The sequence below is a fragment of the Ranitomeya variabilis genome, chromosome 1, assembly GCF_051348905.1.
Source record: "Ranitomeya variabilis isolate aRanVar5 chromosome 1, aRanVar5.hap1, whole genome shotgun sequence".
NCBI lineage: Eukaryota > Metazoa > Chordata > Amphibia > Anura > Dendrobatidae > Ranitomeya > Ranitomeya variabilis.
Genome location: NC_135232.1, coordinates 401,321,628 through 401,340,971, shown reverse-complemented (window position 1 = coordinate 401,340,971; position 19,344 = coordinate 401,321,628). Strand labels below are relative to the sequence as shown.

The window sequence follows — 19,344 nt, the reverse complement described above, 5'->3', positions numbered from 1 at the left end:
TCAATGGGGACAGGGAGGCAACATACTGGTAGCGATTTATCTCCCAGGGTTCATCTGACATCTGTCACACTTTTCCCCAATGCTGTGCATGTACCAACATACAGTCTTAACACAACACCAGGTTAAGAGCTGCAACCTTGTAATCAGTCTCAGCACCCTGGCACTGATCTATCCAAGCTATACACCAAATCTTACTATACTGAGAAACTCCCTTCAACGCAACTCAAATATGTTCTCCGGATGTCATATAGGGCACAACTGCACCAGGCACTGTATACCATACTCTGCCTCATATTACTCGGCACTGGCTTACAACTTCATCAATCACAGGCATCCATTACTAAAAGGAAACACATAACTAGCCAAATTCAAAGAGTTCATAAGGTTTTCCCACTGGCTTCGTAACAAGCAGCGAGAGGAATTCTGGGTGCGGTTAGCACCATCTTAAGCTACTTGGAAGAACAAACCGGGGTGGAGACGGCTGTAGAATCTCACTGGAGTACCTTGTCCATCATCAGATTGTAGAAAAGCCAGCATTATAACAAAAAAAATCCAAACAGTACAAAGAGCGGGATCAAACATGTGAAGTCACTGATAACCGCACATCACAGCTCTCCGGCACTTGTCTGCTGCAGCCTGCACCATTACACAATACTCACCAGTCTGATTGATCTCTATTCTCGCTCCATTGGTTATTTTATCCATCAGCCTGATGAAACTTGCCTCAAAGTCTGCAATAAGGAAAATGCTAGTTAGATATACAGTAGAAAATGAAACATAAAAACAAAACTACTCAACCATGAAAAATGGCCATGAGAGGGGAACGTGTATAAAGGTACCTTCACACTAAACGACTTTGCAGCGATAACGATAGCGATCCGTGACGTTGCAGCGTCCTGGATAGCGATATCGTTGTGTTTGACACACAGCAGCGATCTGGACCCTGCTGTGATATCGCTGGTCGGAGAAGAAAGTCCAGAACTTTATTTGGTCGTCAGATCGCCGTGTATCGTCGTGTTTGACAGCAAAAGCAACGATGTCAGCAATGTTTTACAGTGGTAACCAGGGTAAATATCGGGTTACTAAGCGCAGGGCCGCGCTTAGTAACCCGATATTTACCCTGGTTACCATTGTAAAAGTAAAAAAAAAAAACAAACAGTACATACTCACCCTCTGCTGTCTGTCACACGTCCCTGACTGTGATTGCCGGCCGTAAAGTAAAAGCAGAGCACAGCGGTGACGTCACCGCTGTGCTCTGTACTGCCGGCGCTCACACAGTGCAGGGAAGAGGACGCCGAGGGACGCGAATGTAAGTATGTACTGTTTGTTTTTTTACATTTACACTGGTAACCAGGGTAAACATCGGGTTACTAAGCGCAGCCCTGCGCTTAGTAACCCGATGTTTACTCTGGTTACCCGAGGACTTCGGCATCGTTGGTCGCTGGAGAGCTGTCTGTGTGACAGCTCTCCAGCGACCAAACAGCGACGCTGCAGCGATCGGCATTGTTGTCGATATCGCTGCAGCGTTGTTTAGTGTGAAGGTACCTTAAGTCATAGGGAACACAGTAATACAGACACATCCGAACACAGGCGTTACCTCTCCTAAAAGTGCGGCTACTGATTGATAAACTTTTTAAGGGCTCATTAGATATTTCTTGAAAATTTAAGCGTGATCATCTTACTCTTAAGAGATTTGTGGCTGAATCTGGGCACAGTCGTGTTCGTGCTGATAAAGGCATAATGAGGAAGGTTTCTGCCAGGAAAGTTCATCAGATAAAGAGAGCAGCTGCTAAAAAGCCATTACAAACCAGCAAACAGATATTTGAAGCTGCTGGTGCCTCTGGAGTCCCTCGAACCTCAAGGTGTAGGCTCCATCAAAGGCTTGCTGTGGTGCATAAACCTACTATTCGGCCACCCCTAAACAGTGTTCACAAGCAGAAATGGTTGTAGTGGGCCGAGACATACATGAAAACTAATTTTCAAACAGTCCTGTTTACTGATGAGTGTCGAGCAACCCTGGATGGTCCACATGGATGGAGTAGTGGATGGTTGGTGGATGGCCACCATGTCCCAACAAGGCTGCAACATCAGCAAGGATGTGGAGGAGTCATGTTTTGGGCCGGAATCATGGGGAAACAGCTGGTAGGGCCCTTTAAGGTCCCTGAAGGTGTGAAAATGACCTCTGCAAAGTATATAGAGTTTCTGACTGACAACTTTCTTCTATGGTCTAAAAAGCAGAAACATGCCTTCAGGAGCAAAATCATCTTCATGCTGACAATGCACCATCTCATGCTGCAAAGAATACCTCTGAGTCATTGGCTGCTATGGGCATAAAATTAGATAAACTCATGGTGTGGCCACCATCTTCCCCTGACCTCAACCCTATAGAGAACCTTTGGAGTAAAAGCAAAAGATCTATGAGGGTGGGAGGCAGTTCACATCAAAACAGCAGCTCTGGGAGGCTATTCTGACTTCATGCAAAGAAATACAAGCAGAAACTCTCCAAAAACTGACAAATTCAACAGATGCAAGAATTGTGAAGGTGATATCAAAGAAGAGTTCCTATGTTAACATGTAACTTGCCCTGTTAGGATGTTTTGGAGTTAAATAGTTTTTTTGTTCAGTGAATGTGACCTCTTAATGCTGCAAATTCCACAAATGAGCATTTTCAGTTCTTTAAAACATAACAAATGTCTAGAAGTTCTACTGTGCCTAATAATTTGGAACAGTGCATTTTGAGTTTTTATTCATTTTGGAGATTATACTGTTATCATTGGGAGGTTTCTTCAATAAAATTCGATGTATACTCTAAAGGGTGATGACTTTTATTAGACTGACTGTCATTTGGACCGACCATTTAGGAAAATCCGAGAAAAATATCTTTTGCATAATAATTTGGAAGTGTGTGTGTGTGTGTGTGTGTGTGTATACACAGTATATCTATATATACACACAAACATCACGTCTGTTTATCAAGGACCAGAATTTTTTTCCTCGAATGAGGAAAAAAAACACGAAAATGCTCGGATGTAATGAACTGATAAAGACATGATGAAAATAAAAACATTTTTCTTTAACATGTAGAAAAGGGACATCAGAAGGAACCCCAAGTGTGATATATAGCAAGGAGACATCAGTTTTTTTCTCTAGAAAATTGATGGGAAAAATTGACACTGACGAAATTCTGATCAATTTGGTCAAAAACACTGATGAAACTCAGCTCATGTTTCACGCTCGGGAAATATCACAATCGTGTGAAGCAGCTTAGAGCGATCTACTACACCAACAATGCATCCCCTTCATTTCTCAGGATTTGGGTGGGCCCCAGATGGCGAATCCCCCGGGATCATAAAGTGATTGCATATTCTACCTGAAAGGGAACCTGGCAAATCTAAACCTAGGAAAGCGGCCAGTGGGTTGAGGGGCGATTTATGAAACCTAAATGATGTGATCAGTTCCCTTCAAGGTCCAGATGCAGGAAAATAGCTTGTGAAATGCAAAAGATAAGGTGTTGGAATAAGGCTAGGTTCACATTGCGTTAGGGCAATCCGTTTAGCGCTAGCGGATTGCGCTAACGCAATGTTTATTTAGGGGCCGCGTTAACGTCCCCGCTCTCGCAGATCCCCGATCTGCGAGAGCGGGGAACGGACCTCAGGCGCGCCGCGAACGCTGCAAGCGGCGTCCGAGGCGCGCCACAGAAGAACGGCACATCGCTAGCACAAGCCGAAAAAGGCACGCGCTAGCAATGCGCTGCAGGGAAAATTGCTGTCAATGGGTGCACTAACGGACCCGTTGCACGGCGTTAATTGCGACATTTTCGCCGTGCAACGCTGTCCGTTAGCGTGCACACATTAACGCAATGTGAACCTAGCCTAAGCCCAAGTAAAGGTACCTTCACACGAAACAACTTTGTAACGATATTGCTAGCGATCCGTGACGTTGCAGCGTCCTGGCTAGCGATATCGTTGTGTTTGACACGCAGCAGCGATCTGGATCCTGCTGTGATATCGCTGGTCGTTGCTGAAAGTCCAGAACTTTATTTGGTCGTCAGATCGGCGTGTATCGTCGTGTTTGACAGCCAAAGCAACGATGCCAGCAATGTTTTACAGTGGTAACCAGGGTAAATATCGGGTTACTAAGCGCAGGGCCACGCTTAGTAACCCGATATTTACCCTGGTTACCATTGTAAAAGTAAAAAAAAAAAAAAACAGTACATACTCACCCTCTGATGTCTGTCACACGTCCCCCAGCGTCCGCTTCCCGCACTGACTGTGATTGCCGGCCGTAAAGTAAAAGCAGAGCACAGTGGTGACGTCACCGCTGTGCTCTGTACTGCCGGCACTCACACAGTGCAGGGAAGAGGACGCTGGGGGACGCGAATGTAAGTATGTACTGTTTGTTTTTTTTACATTTACACTGGTAACCAGGGTAAACATCGGGTTACTAAGCGCGGCCCTGCGCTTAGTAACCCGATGTTTACCCTGGTTACCCGAGGACTTCGGCATCGTTGGTCGCTGCAGCGATCGGCATCGTTGTCGATATCGCTGCAGCGTCGTTTAGTGTGAAGGTACCTTTAGGCACTGTTCACACTGCGTTTATACAACATGTCCAGGAGTTTTGCCTGAATTCTCAAAAAATGGAATTTGAACAAAAACCCAAATAAGCGATAGTCTGCAATGAGTTCAGATGGACAATACTTGGGCTTTTTCTGGCCATGTCTGGCAAAATAATGTAGCACTGTGAAGGGCTCTGCGTGACTCTTTTTTAAGATTCAGACAGAACCCCATGACGCAGTGTGAACAAGGCCTAAAAACGAGTGAGGTGACCATTGGCAGACAAACGTTTGATATGACTAAGTATATTACTGTAATACTTTCCCCATGAGGCAATGTCACTGACTGCTAATGGCATGATTGTGGCTCAAATGTCGTCTCATCCATCATGTACCTGTGCCGGATATGACAGCAGAGTCTCCCGTCACTGAGCGGGTATAACAGTATGATTGATATTCAGCCATTCTCACCTGCACTAATAAGAAATGCTAGATATAAGCCTGGATCACAGGCGAAGAACGTCTAGCAAGCCGAGCTGGAGATATGCAAGGGGATATCGCTGCCTCCATGATCAGTGCTGACTCACTACTCTATAGCACAGGTCTACACCTCAGGAGTGATCACTCGCTAATGTGTGGCTGGCGGCTGCTTATCAACCGAGGGAGAGTGACTGGACACAGTCAGCCTGTGCCTAGCCTCACAAGGCTGATACCAGAGGACAGCAGCCAGACGCGACAGGGTGAGAACATTATTATTATTATTATTTATTGTTATTGCGCCATTTATTCCATGGCGCTTTACATGTGATCTCTAGCTATAGACTTTACTACAGCATTCCCACAGTCAGCCTGTGCCTAGCCTGACATGGCTGATACCAGAGAACAACAGCCAGACGCTACAGGGTGAGAACACCTCTAGCTATAGACTTTACTACAACATTCCCACAGTCAGCCTGTGCCTAGCCTGACATGGCTGATACCAGAGAACAACAGCCAGACGCTACAGGGTGAGAACACCTCTAGCTATAGACTTTACTACAGCATTCCCACAGTCAGCCTGTGCCTAGCCTCACAAGGCTGATACCAGAGGACAGCAGCCAGACGCGACAGGGTGAGAACACCTCTAGCTATAGACTTTACTACAACATTCCCACAGTCAGCCTGTGCCTAGCCTGACATGGCTGATACCAGAGAACAACAGCCAGACGCTACAGGGTGAGAACATTATTATTATTATTATTATTTATTGTTATAGCGCCATTTATTCCATGGCGCTTTACATGTGATCTCTAGCTATAGACTTTACTACAGCATTCCCACAGTCAGCCTGTGCATAGCCTAGAGTAACCAACTCATATATAGTCAAGTAAAAAAGGCAGCACACTGCAGCGCTAAGACATGCAAACATGAAACATGAAAACTGAACTGCAATACTGCACTAGAAATATGAAAAATGAGAGCGTTTAGCGCATAAAAATGGCCAATTTTATGTGTACCTGATAGCCCCCTTACGGCATCTCTCGTATATCAGGTCCTACGCTTGCCTACCTCGCTGAGAATAAACGTCTCCATGTGAATGGGTACCTGTGAAAACCTCTTCCTAGACTCATATTCTCTCTCTCTGTGGAGGGGTACTGGACCTGCTGCGATTAAAACACCTGGGCTAGGAGGCGGAGTGCTCAGTCAGAAGGCCAAATAATATATTTGAAAAAACTGACCGTCACATCCATACATAGACTAAGTGTGAACAGGTGCTGAACCTAGAGTAACCAACTCATATATAGTCAAGTAAAAAAGGCAGCACACTGCAGCGCTAAGACATGCAAACATGAAACATGAAAACTGAACTGCAATACTGCACTAGAAATATGAAAAATGAGAGCGTTTAGCGCATAAAAATGGCCAATTTTATGTGTACCTGATAGCCCCCTTACGGCATCTCTCGTATATCAGGTCCTACGCTTGCCTACCTCGCTGAGAATAAACGTCTCCATGTGAATGGGTACCTGTGAAAACCTCTTCCTAGACTCATATTCTCTCTCTCTGTGGAGGGGTACTGGACCTGCTGCGATTAAAACACCTGGGCTAGGAGGCGGAGTGCTCAGTCAGAAGGCCAAATAATATATTTGAAAAAACTGACCGTCACATCCATACATAGACTAAGTGTGAACAGGTGCTGAACCTAGAGTAACCAACTCATATATAGTCAAGTAAAAAAGGCAGCACACTGCAGCGCTAAGACATGCAAACATGAAACATGAAAACTGAACTGCAATACTGCACTAGAAATATGAAAAATGAGAGCGTTTAGCGCATAAAAATGGCCAATTTTATGTGTACCTGATAGCCCCCTTACGGCATCTCTCGTATATCAGGTCCTACGCTTGCCTACCTCGCTGAGAATAAACGTCTCCATGTGAATGGGTACCTGTGAAAACCTCTTCCTAGACTCATATTCTCTCTCTCTGTGGAGGGGTACTGGACCTGCTGCGATTAAAACACCTGGGCTAGGAGGCGGAGTGCTCAGTCAGAAGGCCAAATAATATATTTGAAAAAACTGACCGTCACATCCATACATAGACTAAGTGTGAACAGGTGCTGAACCTAGAGTAACCAACTCATATATAGTCAAGTAAAAAAGGCAGCACACTGCAGCGCTAAGACATGCAAACATGAAACATGAAAACTGGAGACGTTTATTCTCAGCGAGGTAGGCAAGCGTAGGACCTGATATACGAGAGATGCCGTAAGGGGGCTATCAGGTACACATAAAATTGGCCATTTTTATGCGCTAAACGCTCTCATTTTTCATATTTCTAGTGCAGTATTGCAGTTCAGTTTTCATGTTTCATGTTTGCATGTCTTAGCGCTGCAGTGTGCTGCCTTTTTTACTTGTGCATAGCCTGACATGGCTGATACCAGAGAACAACAGCCAGACGCTACAGGGTGAGAACACCTCTAGCTATAGACTTTACTACAGCATTCCCACAGTCAGCCTGTGCCTAGCCTCACAAGGCTGATACCAGAGGACAGCAGCCAGACACTACAGGGTGAGAACATTATTATTATTATTTATTGTTATTGCGCCATTTATTCCATGGCGCTTTACATGTGATCTCTAGCTATAGACTTTACTACAGCATTCCCACAGTCAGCCTGTGCCTAGCCTGACATGGCTGATACCAGAGAACAACAGCCAGACGCTACAGGGTGAGAACACCTCTAGCTATAGACTTTACTACAACATTCCCACAGTCAGCCTGTACCAAGCCTGACATGGCTGATACCAGAGAACAGCAGATGGCAGCTGTAAACTGCAGTCTGATCCACATCTCTAGTTATGGCGGTTACTCATATGGCAGAGGAACCCCCCCCCCCCCCCCCCCCCATCTAGTCAGCATCACATGGCTGATACCAGGGAACAACAGATACCAAGCAGGTATTAAAGGGATGAGGCTTGGGGTGTAACCTATTAGCGGGGGACCAGACCCAGTGTCCCCGCACCGCACGCAGGCGGCACCTTACCCCTTATTCCCGGGCTCTCGTCCTTCACCCGGACGCTCTGGATTCTCACCGGCCTCCCGCTCAGGGTGGACAGCACCAGCCGCTGCCTGAAGAAGTTGCAGCCCTCGAAGCGCAGGCAGTGCCCCTCAGTCGCCATGCTGCCTCCGCCTGGACGAGGTGCAGCAGCCCCAGCAGCACACGTGGTTTGGAACGGGAAGTCGGATGGAGCGCAGACACTGAGGTCACAGGTCATGTGAAAGGGGTGGAGTGAACACGCTACACAAACAGAAGCTTTTTTTTTGTGTTCTTATAAAAACTTTATTAACAACTGCTTCACAACATTTTTAAGTCGTCACTTTCCCAGCCCGGCCATTCCTGTACACAGCAGTAATGGTTGTCTGTTCAGTCCTTCCTTGCTCCATGCACTCATGATGATGACTGGCAGGGCCGTATTTAGAGTTTCTGCTGCCCTAGGCACTTTTAGTGCTGCCTCCCCCATTGGTGAGTATGACACTATCGGCAGTGACTTTGGCAAAAATCGCTGATGTGAAAGTCGCCTTTTGCAGCAGATCCGGCAGTTTTTCTGCATCTGCCGTGTAATGGATCACTTACAGCAACACTGAGTTTGGCCTCATTCATTCCCTATGGGCATACCTCCCAACTTTTGAAGCTGGGAAAGAGGGACAAATTTTAGGCCACGCCTCTGACCACACCCATTCATAATTAGTCACACCCATATCCACGTCCCAACCACACCCATTTAGCACTGCTGATCACACGGTTTCATATACAATAGTTATAAACAAAAAAATATGGCCACACAGTGCTCCATACCGTATAATGACCACACATGATGCTCCATACTGTATAATGGCCACACATGATGCTCCATACTGTATAATGGCCACACATGATGCTCCATACCGTATAATGACCACACATGATGCTCCATACTGTATAATGGCCACACATGATGCTCCATACTGTATAATGGCCACACATGATGCTCCATACTGTATAATGACCGCACATGATGCTCCATACTGTATAATGGCCGCACATGATGCTCCATACTGTATAATGGCCACACATGATGCTCCATACTGTATAATGACCACACATGATGCTCCATACTGTATAATGACCGCACATGATGCTCCATACTGTATAATGGCCACACATGATGCTCCATACTGTATAATGGCCACACATGATGCTCCATACTGTATAATGACCGCACATGATGCTCCATACTGTATAATGGCCACACATGATGCTCCATACTGTATAATGACCGCACATGATGCTCCATACTGTATAATGGCCACACATGATGCTCCATACTGTATAATGACCGCACATGATGCTCCATACTGTATAATGACTGCACATGATGCTCCATATTGTATAATGACTGCACATGATGCTCCATACCGTATAATGGCCGCACATGATGCTCCATACTGTATAATGGCCGCACATGATGCTCCATACTGTATAATGGCCACACATGATGCTCCATACTGTATAATGGCCACACATGATGCTCCATACTGTATAATGACCGCACATGATGCTCCATACTGTATAATGGCCGCACATGATGCTCCATACTGTATAATGGCCACACATGATGCTCCATACTGTATAATGACCACACATGATGCTCCATACTGTATAATGACCGCACATGATGCTCCATACTGTATAATGGCCACACATGATGCTCCATACTGTATAATGGCCACACATGATGCTCCATACTGTATAATGACCGCACATGATGCTCCATACTGTATAATGGCCACACATGATGCTCCATACTGTATAATGACCGCACATGATGCTCCATACTGTATAATGGCCACACATGATGCTCCATACTGTATAATGACCGCACATGATGCTCCATACTGTATAATGACTGCACATGATGCTCCATATTGTATAATGACTGCACATGATGCTCCATACCGTATAATGGCCGCACATGATGCTCCATACTGTATAATGACGGCATGCATACCGTATTATGGCCGCACATGATGCTCCATACCGTATAATGACCACACATGATGCCCCATACTGTATAATGGCCACACATGATGCTCCATACTGTATAATAACCACACATGATGCTCCATACTGTATAATGACCGCACATGATGCTCCATATTGTATAATGACCGCACATGATGCTCCATACTGTATACTGGCTGCACATGATGCTCCATATTGTATAATGACTGCACATGATGCTCCATACTGTATAATGGCCACACATGATGCTCCATACTGTATAATGACCGCACATGATGCTCCATACTGTATAATGACCGCACATGATGCCCCATACTGTATAATGGCCACACATGACGCTCCATACTGTATAATGAACACACATGACGCTCCATACTGTATAATGACGGCATGCATACCGTATAATGGCCGCACATGATGCTCCATACTGTATAATGACTGCACATGATGCTCCATACCGTATAATGGCCGCACATGACGCTCCATACTGTATAATGACTGCACATGATGCTCCATACTGTATAATGACCGCACATGATGCTCCGTACTGTATGCTGGCTGCACATGATGCTTCATACTGTATAATGACCGCACATGATGCTCCATACTGTATAATGGCCACAGTTCTCCATACTGTATAATGACATACAGGCACGCAGCTCACACACGCTCACACACATGCACACGCACACAGCTCACACACACGCAGCACACACACAGCTCACACACGCACGCAGCTCACACACATGCAGCATCACACACACAGTATCACACATACACACGCAGCATCACAAACGCAGCTCACAAACACATGCAGCTTTGACACAAATGCATCACATACGCAGCCATCACACACACACACACACACACACACACAGCCATCACACACACACGCAGTCATCACACACACACACGCAGTCATCACACACACACACACGCAGCCATCACACACACACACACACAGCCATCACACACACACACACACAGCTATCACACACACACACAGCCATCACACACACACACAGCCATCACACACACACACACACCCAGCCATCACACACACACACGCAGCCATCACACACACACACGCAGCCATCACACACACACACACACACAGCCATCACACACACACACACAGCCATCACACACACACACACAGCCATCACACACACACACAGCCATCACACACACACACACCCAGCCATCACACACACACACGCAGCCATCACACACACACACGCAGCCATCACACACACACACACACACAGCCATCATACACACACGCAGCCATCACACACACACACACAGCCATCACACACACACACACCCAGCCATCACACACACACACCCAGCCATCACACACACACACCCAGCCATCACACACACCAGATACCTCATACACACATGACACACACACAAATGCAGCATCACACACACACAATGACACACACATGCAGCATCAGACACACACACACATATCACACACACACATCACACACACACACATCACCACACACACACACACACACACACACACATCACACACACACACAATCTCCTCTGTGTTGCAGGGGCGGCTGATCTGGCCATGTGCACTGCAGCTCTTCAGTTTCTCCGGCTGCTCACAGCTCTGCACTGTCCCGGCACCTCCCCCGTCTCTCCTTCTCTGCCGGGATAGCAGCTAAGAGCAGGAGAAGCCGGAGCTCCGTGCACACACAGGAGGAAGTGAGTCGCTGACCTCTCATCTTGATCGCTGCTGGCTCTCTGCCTCAGCGTGGCAGCGCCGCACACACAGGGGGCGGGGAGGGGGGTGGCGGGATCGGTCGGGAGGAGACCCAGCGTGTATAAGAAAAAAAAAACAGCCACAAACCTAAGCTACTCAGGTGCCGCCCCCTGCATTGTCCCCGCCCTAGGCACGTAGTGCGGGACATTAGTGTCCCGCCCGGGATCCCGGGGCTGACTGTCAAAATCAGGACAGTCCCGCGGGATCCGGGACGGTTGGGAGGTATGCCTATGGGACTTGCAGACATGTGCGGCACTTGCGGTTTTGCTCTGATCCAGCAAATGCGGTATTTGCAGCAATGGAAAAAAACACTGCTAGCAGTGTTTTTTGTATCACCGCAAGTGCAAAACCGCAGGTGCTGCACATGTCCGCAAGTAGCCATCACTACCTGTCCCTGCACCTTGCTAGCTCATTTCTATCCATCCCTCCCTGACCTAAAACTACACTATAAAGCTTTAGAAAAACAATTTATTAACTGACATATTCCATTGACATATAATGAGGGCTCTAGGCTCCAGCGTAGACTGGGACGGGCAGTCTCCGGGTCTCCATTCTCTCTGTGCACACCCTCAGTCCCTGCCTCACTGCCTGTGCACAGACATCCCTCCACCAGACCCTGTAATCACCGCTCGCAGTAGCATACCGGCAGAGGTGTATCTAGGGTTTCTGTCACCAGGGGCAAGAATTCATTTTGGTGCCCCCCACACCAAGGACATATGCGATTTGCACACTCAGTCATGTGCCCACGAGCTCCTCTCCCTAATGCTCTCAATGTTCAGTGAAAACTGAGAGAAGCAGAAGAGAAGCTCGGTGTCACAGGACCATAAGTGTAAAAGTCACATGTGAGTGAAGTGTCCATCTGACGACTACTGGAACCTGCAGAGCTGAATCCTGACATCGCAGCTTCTGAATTCTCACAGCTAATGCACTGCACACTTTTAGGATTCTCCCTTGCCAGTGGACAGTCATGTCAGCACAAGCATGCGATTTGTATACTTCTGACCACATTCCGACTAGACGTGCCCGGCCTTCACTCCGTTCATTTTCATTGACGGAGGCCACACAAGTCTAGTCAGCATGTGACCGCATGTATGTAAATCGCCAGCACGAGAGAATCCTGACAGCGTGCAGTGCGCACTGTGAGAAGTGAGAAGTCTGCAGTCACAAAGAATGACTGCAGACTCATTACAAACCTGGACATCCCCTTTAATGCTCCCAACATAAATAAAACATGAGAATTAGTATCACAAATAACATTTACATCCAGGTACCTTATAGATGATGTTGTCTCTGGAGCCTTCTCCTTTTCTTCATCTTGTCCAGATCCCATGATGAGTTTTCTCATCCACAGCCGTCTCTGCAGACTTCCATCTTCTCCGCTCTTTTGCAGAAAGTCTCCACATGATGCCCTTAAAGATACAAGTGTCATTATAATGCTCCTGAATAAAAAATTGCCCCTCACTATATTGTCTGCACAAAATATGACCCCCACATTGTCCCTCTTATGGTACATGCTCTTCACACTGACCTCTCCTTTCTATACCGGCCCCCTCTTCACACTGTCCTGTCATACTGTGTCCCCCTATAGGGCCTAGTATTTATACTCCACCATATTTATACTCCATCCTCCCACCCTGTGTGCATGGCTCCCCCATCCTTCTCCCCTGCGTGCATGGCTCCCCCATCCTTTTTCCCTGTCATAGTCACCTCTCACCGCAGAACTTCCCGGCATCTCTGCAGCGTCTTCCTTCCTGTATGAGCAATCATGTGATACCGCTCATTAAGGTGATGAATATGCGCATATTCATCACCTTAATGAGCGGTACCATGTGACCACTGAAGACAGGACGCGCTGCCGGCGCTGAGACGCAGTTGCAGCCACCGCTGGAGGAAGGTGAGTATTACGTCTTCAGGGAGGGGGGGCGGGAAGGAGGGAGGGCGGTCACTTGACTCCGGAGTTTTATAAAAAAAAAAAAAAAGGAAAAAACCTAGCTCAAGTGCGCCCCCCCCCGCATTCCGCCACCCTAGGCACGTGCCCTCAAGTGCCTAGTGGCAAATACGGCCCTGACCGTGCCTCCTGGGTATAGGTCAGGCAGATAACTTGGAATTAGCTGTCCTGCCGGTCTCTGGAGCAAGGCATTGAGACTGTTGCTCCCTCGGTGTTCTGGCTACCGGATCCTGCGCCTCAGAAGAAGGCAGGCCTTTGCAGGGCAGAAGTCCTTCTGGTTTCCTCTCCTTTTGCTATGACTTTGTTTCTCACCCTCTACAATACAATTAGCTGTTCTTGTCTCTTTCTTAGGATGCTGCCGCACGTCGGGCAGGCGTAGCTCCGTGGCCTTCTGTCTAGGCCTCTGACAGGATCCCACCCCTGTGTAACAATTATAGTGGTACACTCAGGAATCTCTTGGCTTGAGACAAATAAGGCAACAGAACCAAAGTGCAGTGTAAAGTCTGTATTATTCAAATAAACACAGGTGCAAGGTGTGAGCAAGTTCAAACACAGCAAACAAGATGATATCAGGAGAAGTGCCTTAGCAGCTCTGCTGCAGGCAAAGTCAGTGTTTATATGCACAAACGTGGCTGCAGCATGTGCACAACAGTTCAAGTAAATAGCAAACAAGTTCCTTCTTAGGAGTAGTTCATTAGCAGCTCTGCTGCGGGCAAAGTCTTATGGGTGTAGCACCCTCTGTGGTGAAGCAGATAATCAGACACAGTTCATACTAAGTTTGGCAGTCACTAGAAAAGTGTCCAGAAGCAGTGCAGAGCGTTGAGTCCAGAAACAGACAAACTGGCAGCGGATACCAAACTAGAATGGCTGTAGCAGGCAGATCTTACGTGTCCTAGCAGGCAGGAGAAGATTGCAGATAGACACAGGCAAAAACAGCTTGCAGCATAGAGACCACTGAGAGCTGAGCAGGTTTGCTGAGGAGGCGGAGCCGGAGTATCTGAAGCGGAAAGTCTCTTGTAGCACAAGCCAGGAAGTCTAGCAGAATACACAAGCAAAGAGTTGGATGTGAACCAGGGTTATAAAGACAAGGAAGGCGGATCACATGAGCAGAAGCGAGGCAGCAGACACCATCTTGGAAAAGGGCAAAAAGTACCACAAATGAAACAGGGAATCCAGAGTCCTTACACCCTGTCAGGGACCACCCTGTCAGCAGCTATTAGGTGTTCCTCCTTCCCCTCTGTCTGCCTGACAGGTACTACCTGGGTGAAGCCCAGTCAGCTTCTGACCAACTTCCTATCCAGACCACCAGTTTTACCTAATTGTGAAGAGTGCCCTAATAAATAAGAGCATAGCTCCCCCTGGTGGACTGGAGTGTGAAGTGTGTTGCATGGTTTGTGATACCTGGTAAAGAGATCTCCTTTATTGCCTTCAGACGTAACATCACTCTCCCTGGTGGAAGAATGATATTACTGCAACGACCAGGACCCTGGGGCGCTGCACTAACACTGACCCAAAAAGCCATCCATAATCTGTCTCTTCCATATAGCTCCAAACTAATCTCCTGATATCTTCCAACACGCAATCTCTGGTCTTCCCAAGACCTCCTTCTATTACCCACACTCATAAATTTCACCCCCAATTGCCTCTAAGACTACTCATAAGTGTCCCCATCCTCTGGAACTCTGTGCCTCGACACTTTTGATTTTCTGCCACAGTCGGAACCTTCAGACGGAACTTGAAAACCTACCTCTCCAGGAAAAGACTGGAAATGGACTTCGTTTCCATTGGCGCTGAAGAGGTTACCAAGTCTTTGTATGCTGGTTGGAGACATGCACCTCCCTCTCACACATGCTCCTGACCTGCTCATTTTCTCTCTCTATAAAACCTGGCCAGACATTATCATACCTGCCTGTGAAAGTTTACTTCCTGGCTTGCTGGAGTTGGTGTGCTGAAGTTGGAGTTCGTAGTTGCTGCTGGAGATTGTTGTTTGCTGTTTTTGGGTGTATGCTTTCTCCTTTATCCAATTCCCAGTTGGTTTGTACATTCCTATCCTTTCCTTTAATCCTCTCTACCCATGGTGACAGTTTTTGTATGTAAGTTGCTTTTTGTTATTCCTGTTTGTCTTACAAGTTTATAGACTAAAGGTACCTTCACATTGAACAACTTAACAACGATAACGATAGCGATCTGTGACGTTGCAGCGTCCTGGATAGCGATATCGTTGTGTTTGACACGCAGCAGCGATCAGGATCCTGCTGTGACATCGTTGGTCGGAGCTAGAAGGCCAGCACCTTATTTCATCGCTGGATCACCCGCTGACATCGCTGAATCGGTGTGTGTGACGCGGATTCAGCGATGTCTTCACTGGTAACCAGGGTAAACATCGGGTTACTAAGCGCAGGGCCGCGCTTAGTAACTCGATATTTACCCTGGTTACCAGTGTAAATGTAAAAAAAAACAAACACTACATACTTACATTCCGGTGTCTGCCGCGTCCCCCGGCGTCCGCTTCCCTGCACTGTGTAAGCGCCGGCCGGCCGTAAAGCAGAGCACAGCGGTGACGTCACCGCTCTGCTTTAGGGCCGGCGATTCTCAGTTGGCTACAGGCTCTATGCTAGGGACGGGCTGCACCTCAATGGGGAAGGTGCAGCTGTGCTGGGGGAGAAAATGGCTAGAAGGTTGGAGGAGTGTTTAAACTAGGGATTGGGGGGGAGGGTATTCATTTTATAGGAGGGGAAGATAGTGCAGATAGAGACCTGGGCACAAATAAGGAAGTTGGGGGTGGCGGTGGCATGGGGGGTGCGGTTAGAACAGTTAGTAATTTAAGAAAGAATAGAGGTACAGAGAGGAACATCAAGTGCATGTATACTAATGCCAGAAGCCTCACCAACAAAATGGACGAATTAGAATTAATGTTGTTGGAGCATAATTATGACATGGTGGGGATATCTGAAACATGGCTGGATGAGAGCCATGACTGGACTGTTAACTTGGAGGGCTATAGCCTTTTCAGAAATGACCGTACAGATAAGCGAGGGGGTGGGGTGTGTCTGTATGTAAAATCGACCTTAAAACCCATCCTGCGTGATAATATAGGTGAATCTAATGAAAATGTAGAGTCCCTGTGGGTGGAGATAAGGGGAGGGGGAAAAATAATAAATTACTGATAGGGGTTTGTTATAAATCTCCAAAAATAATGGAAGCAATGGAGAATATCCTCGTAAAGCAAATAGATGAAGCTGCGACTCAAGGAGAAGTCATTATTATGGGGGACTTCAACTACCCTGAAATAGATTGGGGAACAGAAACCTGCAGTTCCAGTAAAGGTAATCGGTTTTTGACAACTATGAGAGACAATTACCTTTCACAACTGGTTCAGGACCCAACAAGGAGGGGGGCACTGCTAGACCTAATATTAACCGGCCAGACCGCATATCAAATATAAGGGTTGGGGGTCACTTGGGGAATAGTGATCACAAAATAATAAGTTTTCATGTAACCTTTAATAAGATGGGTAGTAGGGGGGTGACAAGGACACTAAACTTCAGGAGGGCAAATTTCCAACGGATGAGAGAGGATCTTGGTGCAATTAACTGGGACGATATCCTGAGGCATAAAAATACACAAAGAAAATGGGAGACGTTTATTAGCATCATGGATAGGACCTGTGCACAGTATATACCGTATGGGAATAAACATAATAGAAATAGGAGGAAACCAATATGGCTAAATAGAGCTGTAAGGGGCGCAATAAGGGACAAAAAGAAAGCATTTAGAGAATTAAAGGAAGTAGGTAGTGAGGAGGCATTAAATAAATACAGAAAATTAAATAAATTCTGTAAAAAGCAAATCAAGGCAGCAAAGATTGAGACAGAGAGACTCATTGCCAGAGAGAGCAAAAATAATCCCAAAATATTCTTTAACTACATAAATAGTAAGAAACTAAAAAATGATAGTGTTGGCCCCCTTAAAAATAGTCTGGGTGAAATGGTGGACGAGGATGAGGAAAAAGCCAATATGCTAAATGACTTTTTTTCATCAGTATTTACAAAAGAAAATCCCATGGCAGCCAATATGACTAGTGATAAAAATTCCCAATTAAAGGTTACCTGCTTAACCCAGCAGGAAGTACGGCGGCGTCTAAAAATCACTAAAATTGACAAATCTCCGGGCCCGGATGGGATACACCCCCGAGTACTGCAGGAACTAAGTACAGTCATTGATAGACCATTATTTTTAATCTTTAAAGAGTCCATAATAACAGGGTCTGTACCACAGGACTGGCGTATAGCAAATGTGGGGCCAATATTCAAAAAGGGAACAAAAACTGAACTCGGAAATTATAGGCCAGTAAGTTTAACCTCTACTGTGGGTAAAATCCTGGAGGGCATTCTAAGGGATGCTATACTGGAGTATCTGAAGAGGAATAACCTCATGACCCAGTATCAGCACGGGTTTACTAGGGACCGTTCATATCAGACTAATTTGATCAGCTTCTATGAAGAGGTAAGTTCCGGACTGGACCAAGGGAGCCCAGTGGATGTAGTGTATATGGACTTTTCAAAAGCTTTTGATACGGTGCCACACAAAAGGTTGATACATAAAATGAGAGTAATGGGGATAGGGGAAAATATGTGTAAGTGGGTTGAGAGCTGGCTCAGGGATAGGAAACAAAGGGTGGTTATTAATGGAGCACACTCGGACTGGGTCGCGGTTAGCAGTGGGGTACCACAGGGGTCAGTATTGGGCCCTCTTCTTTTTAACATATTTATTAATGACCTTGTAGGGGGCATTCAGAGTAGAATTTCAATATTTGCAGATGACACTAAACTCGGCAGGGTAATCAATACAGAGGAGGACAATTTTATATTACAGGATGATTTATGTAAACTAGAAGCTTGGGCTGATAAATGGCAAATGAGCTTTAATGGGGATAAATGTAAGGTCATGCACTTGGGTAGAAGTAATAAGATGTATAACTATGTGCTTAATTCTAAAACTCTGGGCAAAACCGTCAATGAAAAAGACCTGGGTGTATGGGTGGATGACAAACTCATATTCAGTGGCCAGTGTCAGGCAGCTGCTACAAAGGAAAATAAAATAATGGGATGCATTAAAAGAGGAATAGATGTTCATGAGGAGAACATAATTTTACCTCTATACAAGTCACTAGTTCGACCACACTTAGAATACTGTGCACAGTTCTGGTCTCCGGTGTATAAGAAAGACATAGCTGAACTAGAGCGGGTGCAGAGAAGAGCGACCAAGGTTATTAGAGGACTGGGGGGTCTGCAATACCAAGATAGGTTATTACACTTGGGGCTATTTAGTTTGGAAAAACGAAGGCTATGGGGTGATCTTATGTTAATGTATAAATATATGAGGGGACAGTACAAAGACCTTTCTGATGATCTTTTTAATCATAGACCTGAGACAGGGACAAGGGGGCATCCTCTACGTCTGGAGGAAAGAAGGTTTAAGCATAATAACAGACGCGGATTCTTTACTGTAAGAGCA

At 46.3% G+C, this 19,344-nt stretch overlaps 1 protein-coding gene across 1 annotated transcript in view; it reads right to left on the bottom strand.

The window, feature by feature from the left end:
• Positions 1-8,316, bottom strand: part of RCL1 (RNA terminal phosphate cyclase like 1) — a 47,512-nt gene extending 39,196 nt beyond the window's left edge. Inside the window, exons 1-2 of the mRNA XM_077249153.1 lie at positions 8,078-8,316; positions 660-731 (exon numbers count right to left, since the gene is read on the bottom strand). Coding sequence (XP_077105268.1) covers positions 660-731; positions 8,078-8,309 — 304 coding nt within the window. The 5' untranslated portion in view covers positions 8,310-8,316. The remainder of the gene's footprint in view (positions 1-659; positions 732-8,077) is intronic.
• Between the last annotated feature and the right edge of the window lie 11,028 nt (positions 8,317-19,344).